The sequence below is a fragment of the Mustelus asterias genome, chromosome 6 (genome assembly GCF_964213995.1).
Source record: "Mustelus asterias chromosome 6, sMusAst1.hap1.1, whole genome shotgun sequence".
NCBI classification, from domain to species: Eukaryota; Metazoa; Chordata; class Chondrichthyes; order Carcharhiniformes; family Triakidae; genus Mustelus; species Mustelus asterias.
In genome coordinates, this window is record NC_135806.1 from 141,884 (window position 1) to 165,037 (window position 23,154).

The window sequence follows — 23,154 nt, forward strand, 5'->3', positions numbered from 1 at the left end:
GGGGTTGTGTGTGTTGGGGTGTGTGTGTGTGTGGGGGGGGTGTGTGTGTGGGGGGGGTGTTGGGGGGTTGTGGGGGGGGTATGTGTGGTGGGGGGTGTGTGTGTGGTGGTGTGTTTGTGGTGGGGTGGAGGTGTAGGCTAGGGTGGGTAAGGGTATTCTGCATAAAATTAGATACGCACAGGATCACAGAATTGGTTTTATTCATTCACGGTGTGTGCCCATCACTGGCTGGCATTTATTGCCCACCCATCATTGCCTTGAGAAGATGGTGATGAGCTGTCTTCTTAAACTACTGCAGCCCATAGAACCAAAGAACCACAGCAAAGTTACAGCAAAGAAGGAGGTAATTCAGCCCATCTTGTCCATGCCAGCCCCGAAGACACCCAGATGCCTTTCTAATCCCACCTTCCTGCTCCCAGCACATAGCTCTGTACTTTACAGCACTTAAGGTGTAAATCCAGGTAGTTTTTAAAAGAGTTTAGTGTCTCTGCCTCCACTACCAACTCATGCAGTGAATTCCAGACACCCACTACCCTCTGCATAAAAACGTTCTTCCTCATGTCCCCTTTACCCCTACTGCCACTTATCCTAAATTATTTGTCCCCTGGTTCTAGAATTCTCCATCAAGAGAAACAATTTTATCCTGTCCACTGAATCTCTTCCCCTCATAATTCTGTAATGCCTCAATCAAGTCACCCCTCAGCCTTCTTTGTTCCAAAGAAAATAACCCCAACCTCTCCAATCTCTCCTCATAGCTACACCTTTCCAGCCCTGGCCACATTCTTGTGAACCTCTTCTGCACTCTCTCCACAGCAATTACATCCTTCCTGTAATATGGTGACCAGAACTCCGGGTGTGGCCTCACCAGTGTTTCATACAATTCCAGCATTATGGCACAATTATCCTACAAAAAAAAGCGCCAAAAAGGCAGGAAAACAGGAGATTGTCATGCATGTTTTTTGGGCGTATTTAGATGGATGACTTCGGGCACTCTGGAATTTACAGAATCCGCCAGGGGATTCGTGCTGTTAAGGGGGGGCGGGGGGCGGGGGGTGGGGGGGGGGGGGGGGGGGGGGGAGCGTGGCTTAATCCTGCCCAAAAGGCTGTCATCAGGGTACTGAGTGGGTCACTCCACATGCACTGATCTGTCAGTGAGGAGATTGCACATGCGCATGCGCACTGCACCCCCAACCCCCCACCCCCCCACCCCCCCTCCCCTCTCCTAGCCCCATTGTCAGCCTCCCGACCACTGGCCTCCTGATCACTGGCCTCCTGATGTCATTCCCAACCCTCCTCCCAATCGCCGGCTTCCCAAAACCCCCTCCCCACCCAACCCCCACCCTCCCTCCCCCCTCCGATCTTTAATGCAGAGTGTCAGCAATTTCCCCTCCCACCACCACCACCAATTGGCCCCACCCCCTTAAGCTCCTCCCCTTTGGTGCCTGGTGGGCAATGCAAGGATGCCTTGCTGGTAGTGCCATGCTGGCAGTGCCCAAGGGGCACCCCTCCCGGGGGGGCCTCAATGGCCTCTGTCCCCACCAGCAAGGTGATCACACCTGGTCCCTGTTGAGAACATAAGAACAGAAGAACATAAGAAATAGGAGCAGGAGTAGGCCATCTAGCCCCTCGAGCCTGCCCCGCCATTCAATAAGATCATGGCTGATCTGACGTGGATCAGTACCACTTACCCGCCTGATCCCCATAACCCTTAATTCCCTTACCGATCAGGAATCCATCCATCCGCGCTTTAAACATATTCAGCGAGGTAGCCTCCACCACCTCAGTGGGCAGAGAATTCCAGAGATTCACCACCCTCTGGGAGAAGAAGTTCCTCCTCAACTCTGTCTTAAACCGACCCCCCTTTATTTTGAGGCTGTGTCCTCTAGTTTTAACTTCCTTACTAAGTGGAAAGAATCTCTCCGCCTCCACCCTATCCAGCCCCCGCATTATCTTATAAGTCTCCATAAGATCCCCCCTCATCCTTCTAAACTCCAACGAGTACAAACCCAATCTCCTCAGCCTCTCCTCATAATCCAAACCCCTCATCTCCGGTATCAACCTGGTGAACCTTCTCTGCACTCCCTCCAATGCCAATATATCCTTCCTCATATAAGGGGACCAATACTGCACACAGTATTCCAGCTGCGGCCTCACCAATGCCTTGTACAGGTGCATCAAGACATCCCTGCTTTTATATTCTATCCCCCTCGCGATATAGGCCAACATCCCATTTGCCTTCTTGATCACCTGTTGTACCTGCAGACTGGGCTTTTGCGTCTCATGCACAAGGACCCCCAGGTCCCTTTGCACGGTAGCATGTTTTAATTTGTTTCCATTGAGATAGTAATCCCATTTGTTATTATTTCCTCCAAAGTGTATAACCTCGCATTTCTCAACGTTATACTCCATTTGCCATATCCTCGCCCACTCACTCAGCCTGTCCAAATCTCTCTGCAGATCTTCTCCGTCCTCCACACGATTCACTTTTCCACTCCCAACTTTAATCTCTGCTGGTGGGAACCTCTCCCAGCAGGAGGGGAAGCATTAGCGAACCTGCAGAATACCGTCCTGGGCATGCTAATGATATGAAAATTGGAATTTCCACATGGTAATCAGCCTCTCGTTGACTTCCGGCCTGGGAAAGTCACGATCGGCTGGGTGCCAGTTGCAACTCCTGCTTCAGGCCCCTGGTTGACATTTTCCGGCCTGTTGCGTTACTCGAGCAGCGCAGGGCGTCGGGACAATTGCACTCTATGTCCTTACTTTCATATCCAAACCTCTACCAATGAAGGGGAGCATTCCATATGCCTTCTTCACAACTTTATCTATCTGTACTGCTACCCTTTCATTCATTCATGGGACATGGGCGTCGCTGGTTGGCCAGCATTTATTGCCCATCCATAGTTGCCCGAGGGCAGTTGTGAATCAACCACATTGCTGTGGCTCTGGAGTCACATGTAGGCCAGACCAGGTAAGAACGGCAGACTTCCTTCCCTGAAGGACATTAGTGAACCAGATGGGTTTTTCCGACAATCAACAATGGTTTCATGGTCATCTGTAGATTCTTAATTCCAGACATTTTTTATTGAATTCAAATTCCACCATCTACCGTGGTGGGTTCTGAACCCGGGTCCCCAGATCATTAGCTGCGTTTCTGAATTAGTTGTCTAGCAATAGTACCACTAGGCCACCTGTGTACTCGTACATCAAAATCTCTCACTTCATCTACACCTCTTCGCATATTCCCATTTATTGTGTATTCCCTATAACTATTTAACCTCCCTAAATGCATTGCCTCACACTTCTCTGTGTTAAAATCTATCTGCCACTTTACTGCTCATTCCACCAACCGATCAATATCATTTTGTAGATTATAGCTATCCTCTACACTATCCAGCACTCAACCAAATTTTGTGCCATCTGCAAATTTCCCAATCGTACCCCACATTTTCATATCCAAAATATATATTGTTATATATGACACAAACAATAAGGATCCCAACATTGAGCCCTGTGGAACATCACTTGAAACAACTTTCCATTTGCATGTGGTATAGGTACACCCACAGCACTGTTAAGGAGGGAATTCCAGGATTTTGACCCAGCAACAGCGAAGGAATGCTGATATATTTCCAAGTCAGGATGGTGAGTGGCTTGGAAGGGAACTTCCAAGTGATGGTGTTTCCAGATATCTGCTGCCGTTGTCTTTCGAGATGGTAGAGGCTATGAGTTTGGAAGGTGCTGCCTAAGGAACCTCAGTGAGTTCCCACAATGCATCTTGTAGATGGTACATAGTGCTAATGGTACACACTGTCAGAAAAACAAAGATAGTTTTAAGGGATTTATATTTGTATGGGTAAACATTAGAAATAAGGTGTAATTTTAAGTGGCTTTTAAGTGCCTGAAAGGGTAAAACCTAAAGTTAGATTCATGATGGATAAAGTTGTTTGTATGTGTGGGGGTTGGTTAAGTCAAAGAGACAATTGCAGGAAGCAGGTTTAAAGTGTTACAGCAGACTTCAGAGGTAAATCAAACCTCTGATGCCATTGTAATAGAGTCTGGGAATCGAGAGTTAAAGCACTATGTGGCAGAATCGGGGCAATCCAAGGGGCAGTGCCGGGGAGGCTTCCTTCATGGAGGTCCATTTGGGGGTTTCCCTGTGTCTGTGGCAGAGGAGTATTTGTGGGAAGGGGAGGGGGGTGTGGTGGGTGGATGGGCCACAGGTTCCCCATGTGTGTGGGCGGCTCTCCATGTCTGTGGGGGATCTCTGTTTCTACCTTTAGTTTGGTTACATCGCCCCCCCCCCCACAATCTCTGGTAGCCTGATGTTGTTCAGGAAGATTCCGTCCATCAGTGTGATGCCATGGGATCTGTCTCCAGCATTTCTTTCTCCGTGTTTGAAAATATGGCGGGAAAACCCAGGAATAGAGCTGACGGGCTGCTTTCCCACCTGGGATAACACGGAGAATTCCACTCTTTATCTCTGTTCACAGATGCTGCTTTACCTGTTGAGAATTTCCAGCATTTTCTATTTATTTTCAGTATTTTGATTGGTGCTGAAACTACAATATATCCTTTGACTTTTGCCTTTTATCTGGTGCTGCCTCTGATTACTTTTTCACGGATAGAGAATTGAGGAACATAGAACATAGAACAGTACAGCACAGAACAGACCCTTCGGCCCACGATGTTGTGCCGAGCTTTATCTGAAACCAAGATCAAGCTATCCCACTCCCTATCACCCTGGTGCGCTCCATGTGCCTATCCAATAACCGCTTAAATGTTTCTAAAGTGTCTGACTCCACTATCACTGCAGGCAGTCCATTCCACACCCCAACCACTCTCTGCGTAAAGAACCTACCTCTGATATCCGTCCTGTATCTCCCACCACGAACCCTATAGTTATGCCCCCTTGTAATAGCTCCATCCACCCGAGGAAATAGTCTTTGAACGTTCACTCTATCTATCCCCTTCATCATTTTATACCCCTCTATTAAGTCTCCCCTCAGCCTCCTCCGCTCCAGAGAGAACAGCCCTAGCTCCCTCAACCTTTCCTCATATGACCTACCCTCCAAACCAGGCAGCATCCTGGTAAATCTCCTCTGCACTCCTTCCAGCGCTTCCACATCCTTCTTATAGGGAGGTGACCAGAACTGCACACAATATTCCAAATGTGGTCTCACCAAGGTCCTGTACAGTTGCAGCATAACCCCACGGCTCTTAAACTCCAACCCCCTGTTAATAAAAGCTAACACACTATAGGCCTTCTTCACAGCTCTATCCACTTGACTGGCAACCTTTAGAGATCTGTGGATATGGACCCCAAGATCTCTCTGTTCCTCCACAGTCTTCAGAACCCTACCTTTGACCCTGTAATCCACATTTAAATTTGTCCTACCAAAATGAATCACCTCACATTTATCAGGGTTAAACTCCATTTGCCATTTTTCAGCCCAGCTTTGCATCCTATCTATGTCTCTTTGCAGCCTACAACAGCCCTCCACCTCATCCACTACTCCACCAATCTTGGTGTCATCAGCAAATTTACTGATCCACCCTTCAGCCCCCTCCTCTAAGTCATTAATAAAAATCACAAAGAGCAGAGGACCAAGCACTGATCCCTGCGGCACACCGCTAGCAACCTGCCTCCAATCCGAAAATTTTCCATCGACCACCACCCTCTGTCTTCGGTCAGACAGCCAGTTACCTATCCAATCGGCCAACTTTCCCTCTATCCCACACCTCCTCACTTTCATCATAAGCCGACCATGGGGGACCTTATCAAACGCCTTACTAAAATCCATGTATATGACATCAACTGCCCTACCTTCATCAATACACTTAGTTACCTCCTCAAAAAATTCTATCAAATTTGTGAGGCACGACTTGCCCTTCACGAATCCGTGCTGACTATCTCGGATTAATCCGCATCTTTCTAAATGGTCGTAAATCCCATCCCTAAGGACCCTTTCCATCAATTTACCAACCACCGAAGTAAGACTAACCGGTCTATAATTACCAGGAATGGAGTGAACATTCGACACAGGATTCAGATCTCCTCCACCTTGGGATTCTTACAGTAATTCCAGGCCAGGTTTTTCCAATTCACTCCCCAGTTAAGAACATTTTGAAGTTATTGCCAGGGGTTGGATTGACTTTTGAGGATTTCTCTGTAGCTAGACCAATTCTGCATTGCTAAAAACTATTTTTTCCAATGCTTTAGCAGACTGGAATAGTGTTTGTGGGTTTTGCTCTGAATAGAATAAGAAATAGAATAGAAACCCTACAGTGCAGAAGGAGGCCATTCGGCCCATTGAGTCTGCACCGACCACAATCCCACCCAGGCCCTACCCCCACATATTTTGCCCGCTAATCCCTCTAACCTACACATCCCAGGACTCTAAGGGGCAATTTTTTAACCTGGCCAATCAACCTAACCCGCACATCTTTGGACTGTGGGAGGAAACCGGAGCACCCGGAGGAAACCCACGCAGACACGAGGAGAATGTGCAAACTCCACACAGACAGTGACCCAAGCCGGGAATCGAACCCGGGACCCTGGAGCTGTGAAGCAGCAGTGCTAACCACTGTGCTACCGTGCCTCTGCCGCGGGAAATTCTGACAACACCATGAAGCTGCACATTATCCGTTTATAATTTGCTAAATCCATGTCCCGATTTTCAGTCCAGGATGTGAGTGTGATTGGCAGCAGGACGTGAATGTCAAATCCACTCTCACCCATGATTGGCTCCAGAAGTCAATTTCACACTGGCAAGTCAATGAACTGCCACTGTTGAACATTGTGCAGTCATCAGTGAACATCCCCACTTCTGACCGTATGATGGAGGGAAGGTCATTGATGAAGCAGCTGAAGATGGTTGGGCCTTGGACACTCCCCTGAGGAACTCCTGGAGAGAGGTCCTGGAACTGAGATGATTGACCTCCAACCACCACAACCATCTTCCTCTGTGCCAGGTGTGACTCCAACCAGTGGAGGGTTTTCCCCAATTCCCAATGACTCCAGTTTTGCTAGGGCTCCTTGATGCCACACTCGGTCAAATGCTGCCTTGATATCAAGGGCAACAACCCTCACCTCACCCTTGAGTTCAGCCTTTTGAACCAAGGCTGTAATGAGGTCAGGAGTTGAGTGGTCCTGGCAAAACCCCACCTGAGCATCCATGAGCAGGTTATTGTTGACAAAGTGCTGCTTTAAAGTGTTGCTGGTGAATCTTTCCATCAATTTATTGCTGATTATGAGATGGGGCGGTAATTGGCGGGTTGAATTTGTCCTGTTCCTGTGTACAGGACATACCTGGGCAATTTTCCCCATTGCTGGGTGGATGCCAGTGTTACAACTGTACTGGAACAACTTGGCTGGGGGCATGGCAAATTATACAGCACAAGTCTTCAGTACTATTGCTGGAATATTGTTAGGGCCCATTGCCTTTGCAGTATCCAGTGCCTTTAGCTATTTCTTGATATCGCGTGAAGTAAATCGAATTGGCTGGAGACTGACATCCATGATGCTGGGGACCTCTGCAGGAGGTGAGATGGATCATCCACTCAGGCACTTCTGGCTGAAGATTGTTTCGAATACTTCAGCCTTATCTTTTGCACTGATGTGCTGGGCTCCTCCATCATTGAGCATGGAGATATTTGTGGAGACTCCTCCTCCAGTGAGTTGTTTAATTGTCCACCACGATTCATGACTGGATGTAGCAGGACTGCGGAGCTTAGATCTGTTCTGTTGGTTGTGGAATTGCTTAGCTCTGTCTATCACTCGCTGCTTATGCTGTTTGGTTAATCAATTGTCCTGATCGGGATCACTGAAGTCAAGTTGGAAAAACTTGTTTCAACATGCCTGATTGTTCTGGCTGAACTTCAATGTTATAATCCAGAACACTGTCCTGTGTTGTAGCTTCACCAAGTTGACACTTCATTTTTAGGTATGCCTGTAGCTGCTCCTGGCATGCCCTCCTGCACTCTCCATTGAACCACGGTTGATCCCCTGGCTCGGTGGTAATGGCAGAGTGGGGAAATGTTGGGCCATGAGGTTACAGATTGTGGTTGAGTCCAATTCTGCTGCTGTTGATGGCCCACAGCACCTCATGGATGCCCAGTCTCGAGGTGTTAGATTGGTTCAAAATTTATCCCATTTAGCATGGTGATAGTGCCACACAACATGATGGAGGGTATCCCTCAATGTGAAGACAGGACTTTGTCTCCACAAGGACTGTGCAGTGGTCGCTCCTACCGATACTGTCATGGACAGATGCATCTGCAGCAGGCAGGTTGGTGAGGATGAGGTTAAGTAGACTTTTCCCTCTTATTAGTTCCCTTACCACCTGCCGCAATCCCAGTCTAGCAATGATGTCTATTAGGGCCCAGCCAGCTCAGTCTGTGGTGGTGCCACCAAGCCACTCTTGGTGATGGACATTGAAGTTGCCCAGCCAGAGTACATTCTGCACCCTTGACTGGTCTGAGGAAGGACATTCTTGCTATTGAGGGAGTCCAGCGAAGGTTGACCAGACTGATTCCTGGAATGGCAGGACTGACATATGAAGAGAGACTGGATTGACTGGGCTTGTACCCACTGGAATTTAGAAGAATGAGATGGGATCTCATAGAAACATATAAAATCCTGATGGGACTGGACAGGCTGGATGCGGGAAGAATGTTCCCGATGTTGGGGAAGTGCAGAACTAGAGGTCACAGTCTCAGAATAAGGGGTAAGCCATTCAGGACTGAAATGAAGAAGAACATAGAACATAGAACATTACAGTGCAGTACAGGCTCTTCGGCCCTCGATGTTGCATCGACCTCTGAAACCAATCTAAAGCCCCTCTAATCTACACAATTCCAATATCATCCATATGTTTATCCAATAACGGTTTGAATGCTCTTAATGTTGACGAGTCCACTACTGCTGCAGGCAGAGCATTCCACACCCTTACTACTCTCCGAGTAAAGAAGCTACCTCTAACATCTGTCCTATATCTCTCACCCCTCAATTTAAAGCTATGTCCCCTCGTGTTAGCCATCACCATCTGAGGAAAAAGGCTCTCACTATCCACCCTATCTAATCCTCTGATCATCTTGTATACCTCTATTAAGTCACCTCTTAACCTTCTTCTCTCTAATGAAAACAACCTCAAGTCCCTCAGCCTTTCCTCATAAGACCTTTCCACCATACCAGGCAACATCCTGGTAAATCTCATCTGCACCCTTTCCAACGCTTCCACATCTTTCCTATAATGCGGCGACCAGAACTGTACGCAGTACTCCAAGTGCTCCAAGTATTCCAAGAACTTCTTCACTCAGAACACTGGGGATCCAGTGGATGTACTTAAATTTCTTTAAGGCATTTGATAAGGTGTCACATTAAAGGTTATTGTGGAAAATAAAATCTCATGGTTTTAGGGTTAACATATTGGCATGGATGGAATATTGTTAGCTAACATGAAATAGAGTTGGCATAAATGGGTTTTTTTCTGTTTGCAGGATGTAATGAGTGGTGTGTCAGTACTGGGACCTCAGCTGTTTACAGTCTATATATTTGACTTGGATAAATGCATTGAAGGGATAGTTGCCAAATTTACTGATGATACAAAGATAGATAGGGAAGTAAGTTATGATGAGGACATAAGGAGGCTACAGAAAGATATATGGGTAGGTCAATTGAGTGGCCAAAGATCTGGCATGAGGGGTATAATATGAGAAAATGTAAAACGGTCCATTTCGGCAACAAGGATAAAAAGAAGCATATTATCTAAATTGTGATAGATTACAAGGCTCTTAGGTGCAGAGGGATCCGGGTGTTCTAGTGCTTGAATTACAAAAGGTTAGTTACAAGTACATATAATGTTATCACTTACTGCAAGGGGAATTGATTGCAAAAATAGCGAGATTATACTTCAGTTATACAAGGTACTAGTAAGATCACATTTGGAGTATTGTGCACAACATTGGTCACCTTATTTAAGGAAGGACGTAAATACACTGTAAACAGTTTAGAGAAGGTTTAACAGACAAATACCTGGAATGGGTGGGTTGTCTTTTGAGGAAAGATTGGACAGGCTAGGCTTGTATCCACTGGAATTTTGAAGAGTGAGAGGCGACTTGATTGAAAGATCCTGAGGGTATTGACAGAGTGGATATGGAGAGGATATTTCCTCTTGTCAGAGAATCTAGAACTAGGGGGTCACTGTTTAAAAATAAGTGTTTGTTCATTTAAAATAGAGATCAGATGAAATATTTTCACTCAGAGAGTCGTGAGTTTCTGGAAGGCAGTGGAAGCAGAATCTCGAAATATTTTAAGGCAGAGGTGGATAGATTCTAAGTAAGCCCGGAGATGTGGGGGGGTGACAGGTTATCAGGGATAGACGAGATTAGATTTGAGGTCACTATCAGATCTTGCCATGATCTTATTAATTGACAGAGCAGACCCGAGGGGTTGAATGGCCTACTCTTGCTCCTTAGAAACATAGAAACAAAGAAACATAGAACACTACAGCACAAAGCAGGCCCTTCGGCCCCACAAGTTGTGCCGAACATATCCCTACCTTCTAGGCCTACCTATAACCCTCCAACCTATCAAGTCCCATGTACTCCCATCCAGGAGTCTCTTAAAAGACCCTATTGAGTTTGCCTCCACCACCACTGACGGCAGCCGATTCCACTCGCCCACCACCCTCTGTGTGAAAAACTTCCCCCTAACATTTCTCCTGTAGCTACACCCCAGCACCTTAAACCTGTGTCCTCTCGTAGCAGCCATTTCCATCCTGGGAAAAAGCTTCTGAGAGTCCACCCGATCTATGCCTTTCAACATCTATATACTTCTATTATATAAACCACATCTACCGCTTTCCCTTCGTCAATGTGTTTAGTCACATTTTCGAAGAACTCCACCAGGCTCGTAAGGCACGATCTGCCTTTGACAAAGCCATGCTGAGTTTTCTTGAGCATACTAAACCTCTCTAAATGCTCATAAATCTTGTCCCTCAGGATCTTCTCCATCAGCTTATCAACCACTGAGGTTAGACTCACCGGTCGGTAATTTCCTGAGCTATCCCTATTCCCCTTCTTGAAAATAGGAACCACATCCCCAATCCTCCAATCCTCTGGCACCTCTCCCGTCTCCATCGACGACGCAAAGGTCATCGCCAGAGGCTCTGCAATCTCTTCCCTCGCCTCCCACAGTAACCTGGGGTACATCCCATCCGGACCCGGCGACTTATCTATCTTGATGCCATTCAAAGATTCCAGCACAACCTCTTTGTTAAAGTCCACATACTCAATCTTTTCAGTCCACCGCAAGCCCGCAGTACATCCACCCAGGTCCTTCTCCTCTGCGAAAACCGAGGCATAATACTCATTAAGCACCTCTGCCATTTCTACTGGTTCCGTATTGATTTTCCCGCCTTCACCTTTTATAGGCCCTATTCCTTCATGTCTCATCCTTTTACTCTTCACATATTTATAGAACACCTTAGGGTTTTCCTTAATTCTACTTGCCAAGGCCTTCTCGTGACCTCTTCTGGCTCTCCTAATTTCCTTCTTTAGTCCCTTCCTACAAGCCGTATACTCATCTAGATCCCTATCTTCGCCAAGCTCTCTGAACCTTTTGTACGCTTTCCTTTTCTTCTCGACTAGGTCCCGCACAGCTTTCATGCACCACGGTTCCTTTAACCTACCAACTCCTCCCTGTCTGCTCGGAACATTGTCCTGTCGAACCCTCAACAGACATTCCTTGAAAAACTGCCACCTCTCAGTTCATTTCCCCGAGAATACCTCCTTCCAATTTACTCCTCTAATTTGCTGCCTTATGTCTTCATATTTCCCCTTACTCCATATAAACGCTTTCCTAGCTTGCCTGATCCTCTCTTTTTCCAATGCAAGCATAAAGGAGATAGAGTTGTTTGTATGTTTGTAGCTGCACCCCAACTGACTGTGTTATAGGGGCTGGAAAATATTATGAATTTCACAGAGCCCATACAGTATTGAAAATGTATTAATAAAACTGTGTGTAGGTGGATATATTGATTAAGGCTACGGCAGGGTCTGAAAGAAAAAAATGGATCATCAATGTAACTATAGCAAGATCTACATTTTGAGTAGTCTGTAACTTCAAGTTTCAGGTCTTGGCCATTTATTCTACTCTGGTCTCTAAGCGATTGTGTCTGGCAAGAGTCAACTTCCAACCTCATCTATCTAGTTGTCTACCTCCCCTCACCCAATCTCCCTGCATTAACTTTCGAAGTCTGAAGTTCAGTTGTTTTTTTTTTATTGATATCCTTTAGGTACCTGCATTAGCTGAAGTAAAGTTGAGACATTATTCTGATGGGTTCTTGGGATATCTATTCAGTATTTCCAAGCTTCTCCCCCATTGCGAAATTCTCCACTTGACCCACTTCATTCCCTCAGACCAAATCCCACAATTCCTGCACTAGGCAATTACCCTCATAAAATACACCAGTTATTAATCACCTTTAGGAATTTGCTAGGTCACCAAATAGTTGAAATTTGGTTTCTTCAGAAACCAGGTTACTGTGGGAGGCGAGGGAGGAGATTGCGGAGCCTTTGGCGATGATCTTTGCATCGTCGATGGAGACGGGAGAGGTTCCGGAGGATTGGAGGATTGCAGATGTGGTCCCTATATTCAAGAAAGGGAACAGGGACAGCCCGGGAAATTACCGACCGGTGAGTCTAACCTCAGTGGTTGGTAAGTTGATGGAGAGGATCCTGAGAGACAGGATTTATGATCATCTAGAGAAGTTTAGTATGATCAAAAGTAGTCAGCACGGCTTTGTCAAGGGCAGGTCGTGCCTTACGAGCCTGGTTGAGTTCTTTGAAAATGTGACCAAACACATTGACGAAGGAAGAGCGGTGGATGTGGTCTATATGGACTTCAGCAAGGCATTCGATAAGGTCCCCCATGCAAGACTTCTTGAGAAAGTGAGAGGGCATGGGATCCAAGGGGCTGTTGCCTTGTGGATCCAGAACTGGCTTGCCTGCAGAAGGCAGAGAGTGGCTGTGGAGGGGTCTTTCTCTGCATGGAGGTCAGTGACCAGTGGAGTGCCCCAGGGATCTGTTCTGGGACCCTTGCTGTTTGTCATTTTCATAAATGACCTGGATGAGGAAGTGGAGGGATGGGTTGGTAAGTTTGCTGACGACACCAAGGTAGGTGGTGTTGTGGATAGTTTGGAGGGATGTCAGAAGTTGCAGCGAGACATAGATAGAATGCAAGACTGGGCGGAGAAGTGGCAGATGGACTTCAACCCGGATAAGTGTGTAGTGATCCATTTTGGCAGATCCAATGGGATGAAGCAGCAGTATAATATGAAGGGTACCATTCTTAGCAGTGTAGAGGATCAGAAGGACCTTGGGGTCCGGGTCCATAGGACTCTTAAATCGGCCTCGCAGGTGGAGGATGCGGTCAAGAAGGCGTACGGCGTACTAGCCTTCATTAATCGAGGGATTGAGTTTAGGAGTCGGGAGATAATGCTGCAGCTTTATAGGACCCTGGTTAGACCCCACTTGGAGTACTGCGCGCAGTTCTGGTCACCTCATTACAGGAAAGATGTTGAAGCCATTGAAAGGGTGCAGAGGAGATTTACAAGGATATTGCCTGGATTGGGGGGCATGCCTTATGAGGATAGGTTGAGGGAGCTTGGTCTCTTCTCCCTGGAGAGACGAAGGATGAGAGGTGACCTGATAGAGGTTTACAAGATGTTGAGAGGTCTGGATAGGGTAGACTCTCAGAGGCTATTTCCAAGGGCTGAAATGGTTGCTACGAGAGGACACAGGTTTAAGGTGCTGGGGGGTAGGTACAGAGGAGATGTCAGGGGTAAGTTTTTCACTCAGAGGGTGGTGGGTGAGTGGAATCGGCTGACGTCGGTGGTGGTGGAGGCAAACTCGTTGGGGTCTTTTAAGAGACTTCTGGATGAGTACATGGGATTTAATGGGATTGAGGGCTATAGATAGGCCTAGAGGTAGGGATATGATCAGCGCAACTTGTGGGCCGAAGGGCCTGTTTGTGCTGTGGCTTTCTATGTTCTATGTTCTATGATAAGAGGTACATGGATGGTAGCACAGTGACAATCATGAATATGTATCTTTACTGATGTTGAAATAGTCCTTGTCCTTGTAAATTTCCCTAAGAGAGCACTTGGCAGAATTATGTTTGCTGAAAGCTGAAGCCTGGACTAGGATGAGATCTTATCTAGCTTTTAGTTATTTGCAAAAGCAATAATATTCCCTCAGTATTTGCAGATTTACAAAGTAGTTGTACAGTGCCATTTTTGTCTTGCTAATTCATTCATTAAGAGTGTAACCTGCATTTGGAATTTTCCACTCTAATTTAGTGTAACTGAAAATCTTTCCCAAGTGCTCATACATTGTTGAAGTCTGAAATGTAACTGTTACTCTGTCTGGCCAGAGAAATGCCAATCAACATGTTGTCTAAGATTAACTAGGAAGTTTCACGAAACCTGCCTGAATGTATGGCACATGAATCAGGTTTTCTGTTAAACTTGCATCGTCCTGAAACTCATTGGCATTCATTTCCATGCCCAGAATATTTGAATATGATCTAGGATGAAACCAGTCAACGTGGCCCATTTTGAATGTTAATTTTCCTGAGCCAGGAGGAAGAACATGAACTCTCCTCGGTGGATACTTTGGCTCAGATTTAGAAACTGCTGGCTTGTCAAAACAAGCATTTCTTGTCAAAAGTTTGAAACAAATTCATGGTGAATGTAGCCTTTCCCACAACTGTGAAAGCAACAATTACCCTCATAAATATACCAGCTATTACTTTATTTGGTATATTTTCTCGGCAACAAAACACTGGAAGAATTGGAAGGGCAGGTTTGCATGAGAATTGCAGAGAGGGCGGCACGGTAGCACAGTGGTTAGCACTGCTGCTTCACAGCTCCAGGGTCCCGGGTTCGATTCCCGGCTCGGGTCACTGTCTGTGTGGAGTTTGCACATTCTCCTCGTGTCTGCGTGGGTTTCCTCCGGGTGCTCCGGTTTCCTCCCACAGTCCAAAGATGTGCGTGTTAGGTTGATTGGCCAGGTTAAAAATTGCCCCTTAGAGTCCTGAGATGCGTAGGTTAGTGGGATTAGCGGGTAAATATGTGGGGGTAGGGCCTGGGTGGGATTGTGGTCGGTGCAGACTCGATGGGCCGAATAGCCTCCTTCTGCACTGTAGGGTTTCTATGATTCTATGATTCTATGATACAATAGTGATAATCAGAGACTTTAACGTACTCTGGTGTTGGATGGGGTGGTAATTGTTTTTAAAAGAAGAGGGGAAGAATTTACAGAGAAGGGGAAGAATTTCTGAAACATGTTCAGGAGAAGTTTGTTGATGGGTTTGTTTCTTGTCTAACAAGAAAGGAGGCATTGTTTAATCTATAAGGCCGGTCATGACAAGCATGTCACAGACTTGCAACATTTTGGAAATAGTGATCATAGTATCAGAAGGTTTAGATTAGTTATGGAGAAGGCAAGAATAAAAATATCTAACCAGGGAAGGATTAATTTCAGTGAATTGAAGAGGGGTCTGATGTGTAAATTGGAGTTAAGGTTAGCATGTTGAAATGCAATGGAACGTTCAGCAGCCTCTAATGAGGAGAAGGTTTGGGTACCATCTCAACACATGTCTACAAGGGAGAAATGGAAGACAACAAAAGTCAGAACTCGCTTACTGACAGTTGGAGATTCGGTGAAAGCAGTGAAATGTGTATATCACATGTCACAAGGGAGAATCAGGTTGAATATTTAAAAGCAGAGAAGTGAAAAAGGAAATAAGAGACTGCATGAGATTGGTGGCCAACAAGAGCTTTTCAGAGGAGCATGGACTGATTAGACACCATTACTTTGCATTGCTACGTACCAAGGAAGTAGACTTTGCCCAAGCTACGGAGTAAACAGTGTGTTTAATGGGACAGTGGTGGGAATAAAAATAAATGATGATAATATACCCGAAAGGCTGGCAGTACGTAAAAATGGAATAATCACCAGATTTGCCTGAGATCCGTCTAAGGAGGCTGAGAGAAGTAAGGGTGGAAATTGTGAAGTACTGGCTATAATCTTCTAATTGTTCTTAAATTCAGGAGTAGTGCCAGAGGACTGGAGCATGGCAAATGCTATGCCCTTGTTCAAAGCAGGGTGTAAGGATAAACCTAGTAACTGCAGGCCAGGAGAAGATCATGAGGCAGCTGGGTGGAGTAGCTAGGGAGAAACTGTTCCCATTGGCAGAAAGATTAAGAATCAAAGAACATCAATTTAAATGAGTGCCAAATAAAACAAAGGCAAGATGAGGAAAACTGTAGAAAAGAGCGTTTAGGATCTGGAATGTACTGTCTGAGAGTGTGGTGGAGACAGATTGACACAGTGAGTGTTTAGGATCTGGAATGTACTGTCTGAGAGTGTGGTGGAGACAGATTGACACAGTGAGTGGTTAGGATCTAGAATGCACTGTCTGACAGTGAGGTGGAGACAGATTCACACAGCGAGTGGTTAGGATCTGGAATGTACTGTCTGAGAGTGTGGTGGAGACAGATTCACACAGCGAGTGGTTAGGATCTAGAATGCACTGTCTGAGAGTGTGGTGGAGACAGATTCACACAGCGAGTGGTTAGGATCTAGAATGCACTGTCTGAGAGTGTGATGCAGATATATTCAATCAAGGCTTTCAAAAGAAAATAGGATAATTATTTGAAGCAAAAAGATTTGAAGGATTCTTGGGAAACGACAGGGAGTGAGGTCAGCCATGTTGTTCCTTCAGAGAATCAGCACAGACACAAGGTTAAATTGTCTCCTCCTCTGCTGTTATCATTGGCTGTCCCTCAGTTGGAGGATGATACCCACTCAGGATTGCATGTTTCACCATTGGGTCTTCAAGTGACTCAACAGATCAGAGACCTTTAGCACTGAGAGTGTGGTTCAGGTGCAGGATTTGCTTCCTCTGCTGTTGCTCTGTCTCATTATTAAGACATTGGTACTTCAAGAGTGTTGCAGCTCAATGGACAGGTTGTCACCATTCTGAGCAACTGGTAGCCAGCTCCTTCGAGCTGCTGTCCTTCAAGGACAGCTTCAGAGTGTTTTTGAAGTTTTTTTCCTTTGTCCTCCCTGCAAAACTCACAATTGAGAGAATAGAACCTGTTGAGGGAGACAACTTTCAGCATTCAAGGGTCAGCCCGTTAAGTTGCATTTTGGTGCTGTAACAATTTCATGATTCTGTCAGTTGAACATTGGTGTTGGGGAAGCTTTTAGAAATGATAAAATTATCAGTCATATGTACATGTGTAGGGCGGCACGGTAGCACAGTGGTTAGCACTGCTGCTTCACAATTCCGGGGTCCCGGGTTCGATTCCCGGCTCGGGTCACTGTCTGTGTGGAGTTTGCACATTCTCCTCGTGTCTGCGTGGGTTTCCTCCGGGTGCTCCGGTTTCCTCCCACAGTCCAAAGATGTGCGGGTTAGGTTGATTGGCCAGGTTAAAAATTGCCCCTTAGAGTCCTGGGATGTGTAGGTTACAGGGATTAGCGGGTAAATATGTGGGGGTAGGGCCTGGGTGGGATTGTGGTCGGTGCAGACTCGATGGGCCGAATGGCCTCCTTCTGCACTGTAGGGTTTCTATGATTCTATGATTCTATGATTGATTTTATAAAAGCTAGCACGGAAAGACAGCGATCAAATCATGTTGAATTAACTTGATTGAGTTTCTCGATGAAAAGATTGATGAGGGTAATCTGGTTGATGAAGCATATTTGCACTCCCAAAAGGTGTTTGATAAAGTGCCATGTGATCAACTTGCCAGCTAATATTGAAGTTCATGGAATAAAAGGGGCTGTGGTAGCAAGGTTACAGATTCGCTAAGGGATAGAGTTATGGTGAATGGCTGTTTTCAGATTGGAGACAGCCATACAGTGATGTTTCCCAGCTTTTGTACGAGGATCACTGCTGTTTTTGAAATATGTTTTGAGTTAAAAGAACATAAGAACTAGGAGCAGGAATAGGCCATCTGGCCCTTTGAGCCTACTCCGCCATTCAATAAGATTGTGGTAAACCACTGCTGGCTTATTGCCTGTGTGTGTGAGACATGCCTGGAGACGTCCCTGCCGGCCCTGCCCGGGACTCCTCCCCCCCCCCGGTCCAGGTATAAAGGTGACTGCTCCCCACCCCCTGCCTCAGTCTCTGGACCAGTTCATCGGCATGGGTGTGCTCCAAGTCTTTTGCGAATAAAAGCCTATTTGTTCTTGCCTACAAACTAGTCTTTGCTTGATTGATAGTGCATCAATTTTATGGGCAAAAGTTTTGGGATGGAGCAGATACTAAAACCTGATAAACTAGAACTGGACACTCAAGCTGTAGGAGCCTCTAACAGCTTCGATCACGGCTGCGATGTTTCGAAACTTTCCTCACCGCCTCCGCCTCCGTCGTCCGGACCGAAACCGACAAGCTACACGTGCTCCACGCCCGGGTAAGCGATCAAGTATTCTCGATGATTAGAGACACTGAAACTTACAGGATGCGATCGAACTTTTAAAAGGCCAGTACAACAAACAGTCTAATGAAATCTACGCCAGACATCTTCTGGCTACTCGCAGACAACAGCCAGGAGAATCGGGCGATCAATTCCTGCGTGCGTTGCGAGCACTTGGCAGGGCCTGCAACTGCAAGGCCGTAACAGCCGCCCAAAGCACTGAGGACTTAATCAGAGATGCCTATGTCACGGGTATCAGGTCAAACTATATCCGACAACGACTGCTGGAACAGGGTGGGCTGGACCTACAAAAGACTGTGGCGCTTGCCGACTTGTTAGAGGTGGCCTTCTGTAATCTCGAGGCCTACACCTCCGACCACGGGGGCGCATTGTGGACACCGTGGCCGCCGCCACCTCTGTACTCGGGAGGGCCGCAGGCCTACGCCACGCCACGTCCCACCAATGACCTGACCGCTGCGGCAGTCGCCGGAGGCCCGAACTGCTACTTCTGCGGCCTGGGGAAGCACCCCCGACAACGCTGCCCGGTGAAGGATGCGATCTGCTCCAGATGTGGAAAGAAGGGCCATTACATGAAGGTATGCAGAGCGAAATCGACCTCCAAGCCCAGTAGCACCGCGTGCGACCCGCGGGGGCCGCCATCTTGGGCGCCGGTAGCCGCGTGTGAGCTGTGCGGGCTGCCAAATTGGACGCCACCAGCCGCGTGCGGGCCGCCAAATTGGACGCCGTCAGCCGCATGTGACTACCCGCAAAATCCAAATGGTGGCTTCGGTAACGCTGGACCAATCCAGGCCTCACCAACTCGCCAGGTCCATGATGGACATCGAGGTAAACGGTCGCATTACGAACTGTTTATTTGACTGTGGGAGTACAGAGAGCTTCATTCACCCTAACACAGTGAGTAGCCACGCCCTTTCAGTACTGCCAGTGAAGCAAACGATCTCCATGGCTTCAAAGTCCCACTCGGTGGATGTCCTCGGGTACCGCGTGGCGACCCTGACTGTACGGGGCACAGTGTACAAAGATTTCAGGCTCCTCGTGCTGCCACAACTCTGCGCTGCAGTACTCCTGGGGCTAGATTTCCTGAGTCACCTTCCGAGCGTCACCATGGAGTATAATGGGCCTTTTCCCCCGCTCTCCGTTTGCAATCAGCAGTTCCTAGATCGCCCACCGCGCACCACCTGCAGCCTCTCGACCCTTAAAGTCGCCCCTCCCTCACTGTTTGAAAATCTCACCCCCGACTGCAAGCCCATCGCCACCAAGAGCAGACGGTACAGTGCTGGAGACAGAGTTTTTATCAGGTCTGAAGTACAACGGCTCCTCGGGGAGGGGATCATTGAGGCCAGTACCAGCCCCTGGAGAGCCCAAGTAGTAGTTGTTAAGACTGGGGAGAAACATCGCATGGTCATTGACGACAGTCAGACCATTAACCGCTACACGCAGCTGGACGCGTACCCCCTTCCCCGCATATCTGACATGGTTAATCAGATTGCGCAATATCGGGTGTTCTCCACCATCGACTTAAAATATGCATACCACCAGCTCCCTATCCGCCCGGAAGACCGCCAATATACTGCCTTCGAGGCGGATGGCCGCCTCTATCACTCCCTTCGGCTTCACCAATGGGGTCTCGGTTTTCCAGCGTGAGATGGACCGAATGGTAGACCAGAACGGGCTGCGGGATACCTTCCCGTACCTGGATAACGTCACAATCTGCGGCCATGATCAGCAGGACCATGACGCCAACCTCCACAAATTCCTCCACACCGCCACACTCCTAAATCTGACCTATAATAAGGAGAAGTGCATATTCCGACACGCCGCCTCGCCATCCTTGGTTGTGTTGTGGAAAACGGGGTCATCGGTCCCGATCCTGACCGCATGCGTCCCCTCCTGGAACTCCCCCTCCCCACCAGCCTCAAAGCACTGAGGAGATGCCTGGGCTTCTTCTCGTATTACACCCAGTGGGTCCCCAATTATGCAGATAAAGCCCGTCTGCTCATCAAATCCACCTTTTTTCCCCTGACGGCAGAGGCCCGCCTGGCCTTCGACCGCATCAAAGCAGACATCGCGAAGACCACGATGCAGGCTGTAGACGAATCCATCCCATTCCAGGTGGAGAGCGATGCGTCTGACTTCGCCCTAGCCGCCACCCTTAACCAGGCGGGCAGACCTGTGGCCTTCTTCTCACGAACCCTCCAAGGCCCTGAAATTGGACACTCCTCTGTCGAAAAGGAGGCCCAAGCCATAGTGGAAGCTGTACGGCACTGGCGCCACTACTTAGCTGGTAAACGATTCACCCTACTCACAAACCAACGGTCAGTTGCATTCATGTTTAATAACACGCAGCAGGGCAAGATCAAAAATGATAAAATATTGAGGTGGAGGATCAAGCTTTCCACCTACAATTATGACATCTTACACCGGCCCGGGAAGCTCAATGAGCCCCCAGACGCCCTGTCCCGGGGAATATGTGCCAGTGCACAAATAGACCAATTGCAGGCTCTCCACAACAACCTCTGCCACCTGGGGGTCACCAGGTTTTTTCACTTCATTAAAGCCCGTAACCTGCCCTACTCCATTGAGGAAGTCAGGTCTATAACCAGACACTGCCAGGTCTGCGCAGAGTGCAAGCCACACTTCTATCGGCCAGACAGAGCACGCCTCATAAAAGCCACCCGCCCTTTCGAACGCCTAAGCGTCGACTTCAATGGTCCCCTCCCCTCTTCTGACTGCAACATATACTTCCTCAACGTCATTGACAAATATTCACGTTTCCCCTTCGCTATTCCCTGCCCGGATATGACCTCGGCCAAGGTCGTCAGGGCCCTGCACAGCCTCTTCAGCCTGTTCGGTTTCCCTAGCTATATCCACAGCGATTGGGGATCCTCCTTTATGAGTGATGAGCTGCGACAGTACCTGCTCTCCAAAGGCATAGCCTCGAGTAGGACCACCAGCTACAACCCCAGGGGGAACGGAGAGGTAGAGAGGGAGAACGCGACAGTCTGGAAGGCCGTTTTACTAGCTCTGAGATATAAAGGTCTTCCAGTCACCCGCTGGCAAGAGGTCCTCCCTAATGCACTACACTCGAATAGATTACTCCTTTGCACAGCCACCAATGCTACCCCTCATGAAAGAATGTTTGTTTTTCCCAGAAAGTCCTCCTCGGGGACCTCACTACCGTCGTGGCTGACGTCCCCAGGCCCTGTCCTGCTCTGGAAGCACGTGAGGACCCATAAGTCGGACCCCCTGCTCGAAAGGGTCCAACTCCTCCACGCCAACCCCCAATACGCCTATGTGGCGTACCCCGACGGGCGGGAGGACACGGTCTCTATTCGAGACCTGGCACCCGCAGGTGCCCCAGGAACCACTACGACCCACACCCCCAACCCCCGTATACAGCATGCCTGAACCCCAGGAGCCGCCACCATGCACCCGACAATCGGAAGGGACCACAGACGACTCAAGCGACTACGGCCTGGCGCCTGAACCAACACCGCGGTCACCGGAACCGACACCACAACCGGCACTACGGCGGTCGCAGCGGCAGATCAAGCCCCCAGAGAGACTAAATTTGTAAATTTGTACTTCTGTAAATATCGTTCCACCCACCTCACCCCCGCCGGACTCTTTTTTAAAACAGGGGGTGAATGTGGTAAACCACTGTTAGCTTATTGCCTGTGTGTGTGTGTGACATACCTGGACACGTCCCTGCCGGCCCTGCCCGGGACTCCTCCTCCCCCTGGTCCAGGTATAAGGGTGACTGCTCCCCACCCCCTGCCTCAGTCTCTGGACCAGTTCATCGGCATGGGTGTGCTCCAAGTCTTTTGCAAATAAAAGCCTATTTGTTCTTGCATACAAACTAGTCTTTGCTTGATTGATGGTGCATCAAAGATCATGGCTGATCTTTTCATGGACTCAGCTCCACTTACCGTCCACTCTCCATAACCCTTAACTTCTTTACTGTTCAAAAATCTATCTATCCTTGTCTTAAAAACATTCAATGAGGTAGCCTCAACTGCTTCATGGGCAGGGAATTCCACAGATTCACAACCCTTCGGATGAAGGAGTTAGAAACATAGAAAATATAGAAACATAGAAAACCACAGCACAAAACAGGCCCTTCGGCCCCACAAGTTGTGCCGAACATATCCCTACCTTTTAGGCCTACCTATAACCATCCATCCTATTAAGTCCCATGTGCTCATCCAGGAGTCTCTTAAAAGACCCTATTGAGTTCGCCTCCACCACCACTGACGGCAGCTGATTCCACTCGCCCACCACCCTCTGTGTGAAAAACTTCCCCCTAACATTTCCCCTGTACCTACCCCCCAGCACCTTAAACCTGTGTCCTCTCGTAGCAGCCATTTCCACCCAGGGAAAAAGCCTCTGAGAGTCCACCCGATCTATGCCTCTCAACATCTTATATACCTCTATTAGGTCTCCTCTCATCCTACGTCTCTCCAAGGAGAAAAGACCGAGCTCCCTCAGCCTATCCTCATAAGGCATGCCACTCAATCCAGGCAACATCCTTGTAAATCGCCTCTGCACCCTTTCAATCTTTTCCACATTCTTCCTGTAATGAGGCGACCAGAACTGAGCACAGTACTCCAAGTGGGGTCTGACGAGGGTCTTATATAGCTGC

General features: G+C 47.9%; 1 protein-coding gene across 1 annotated transcript in view; it reads left to right on the top strand.

Annotated features, from left to right (window-relative positions):
- Window positions 1-265: 265 nt before the first annotated feature.
- LOC144495232 (stabilizer of axonemal microtubules 2-like) overlaps window positions 266-23,154 on the top strand; it is a 44,144-nt gene continuing 21,255 nt past the window's right edge. Inside the window, exon 1 of the mRNA XM_078215300.1 lies at window positions 266-343. Coding sequence (XP_078071426.1) covers window positions 266-343 — 78 coding nt within the window. The remainder of the gene's footprint in view (window positions 344-23,154) is intronic.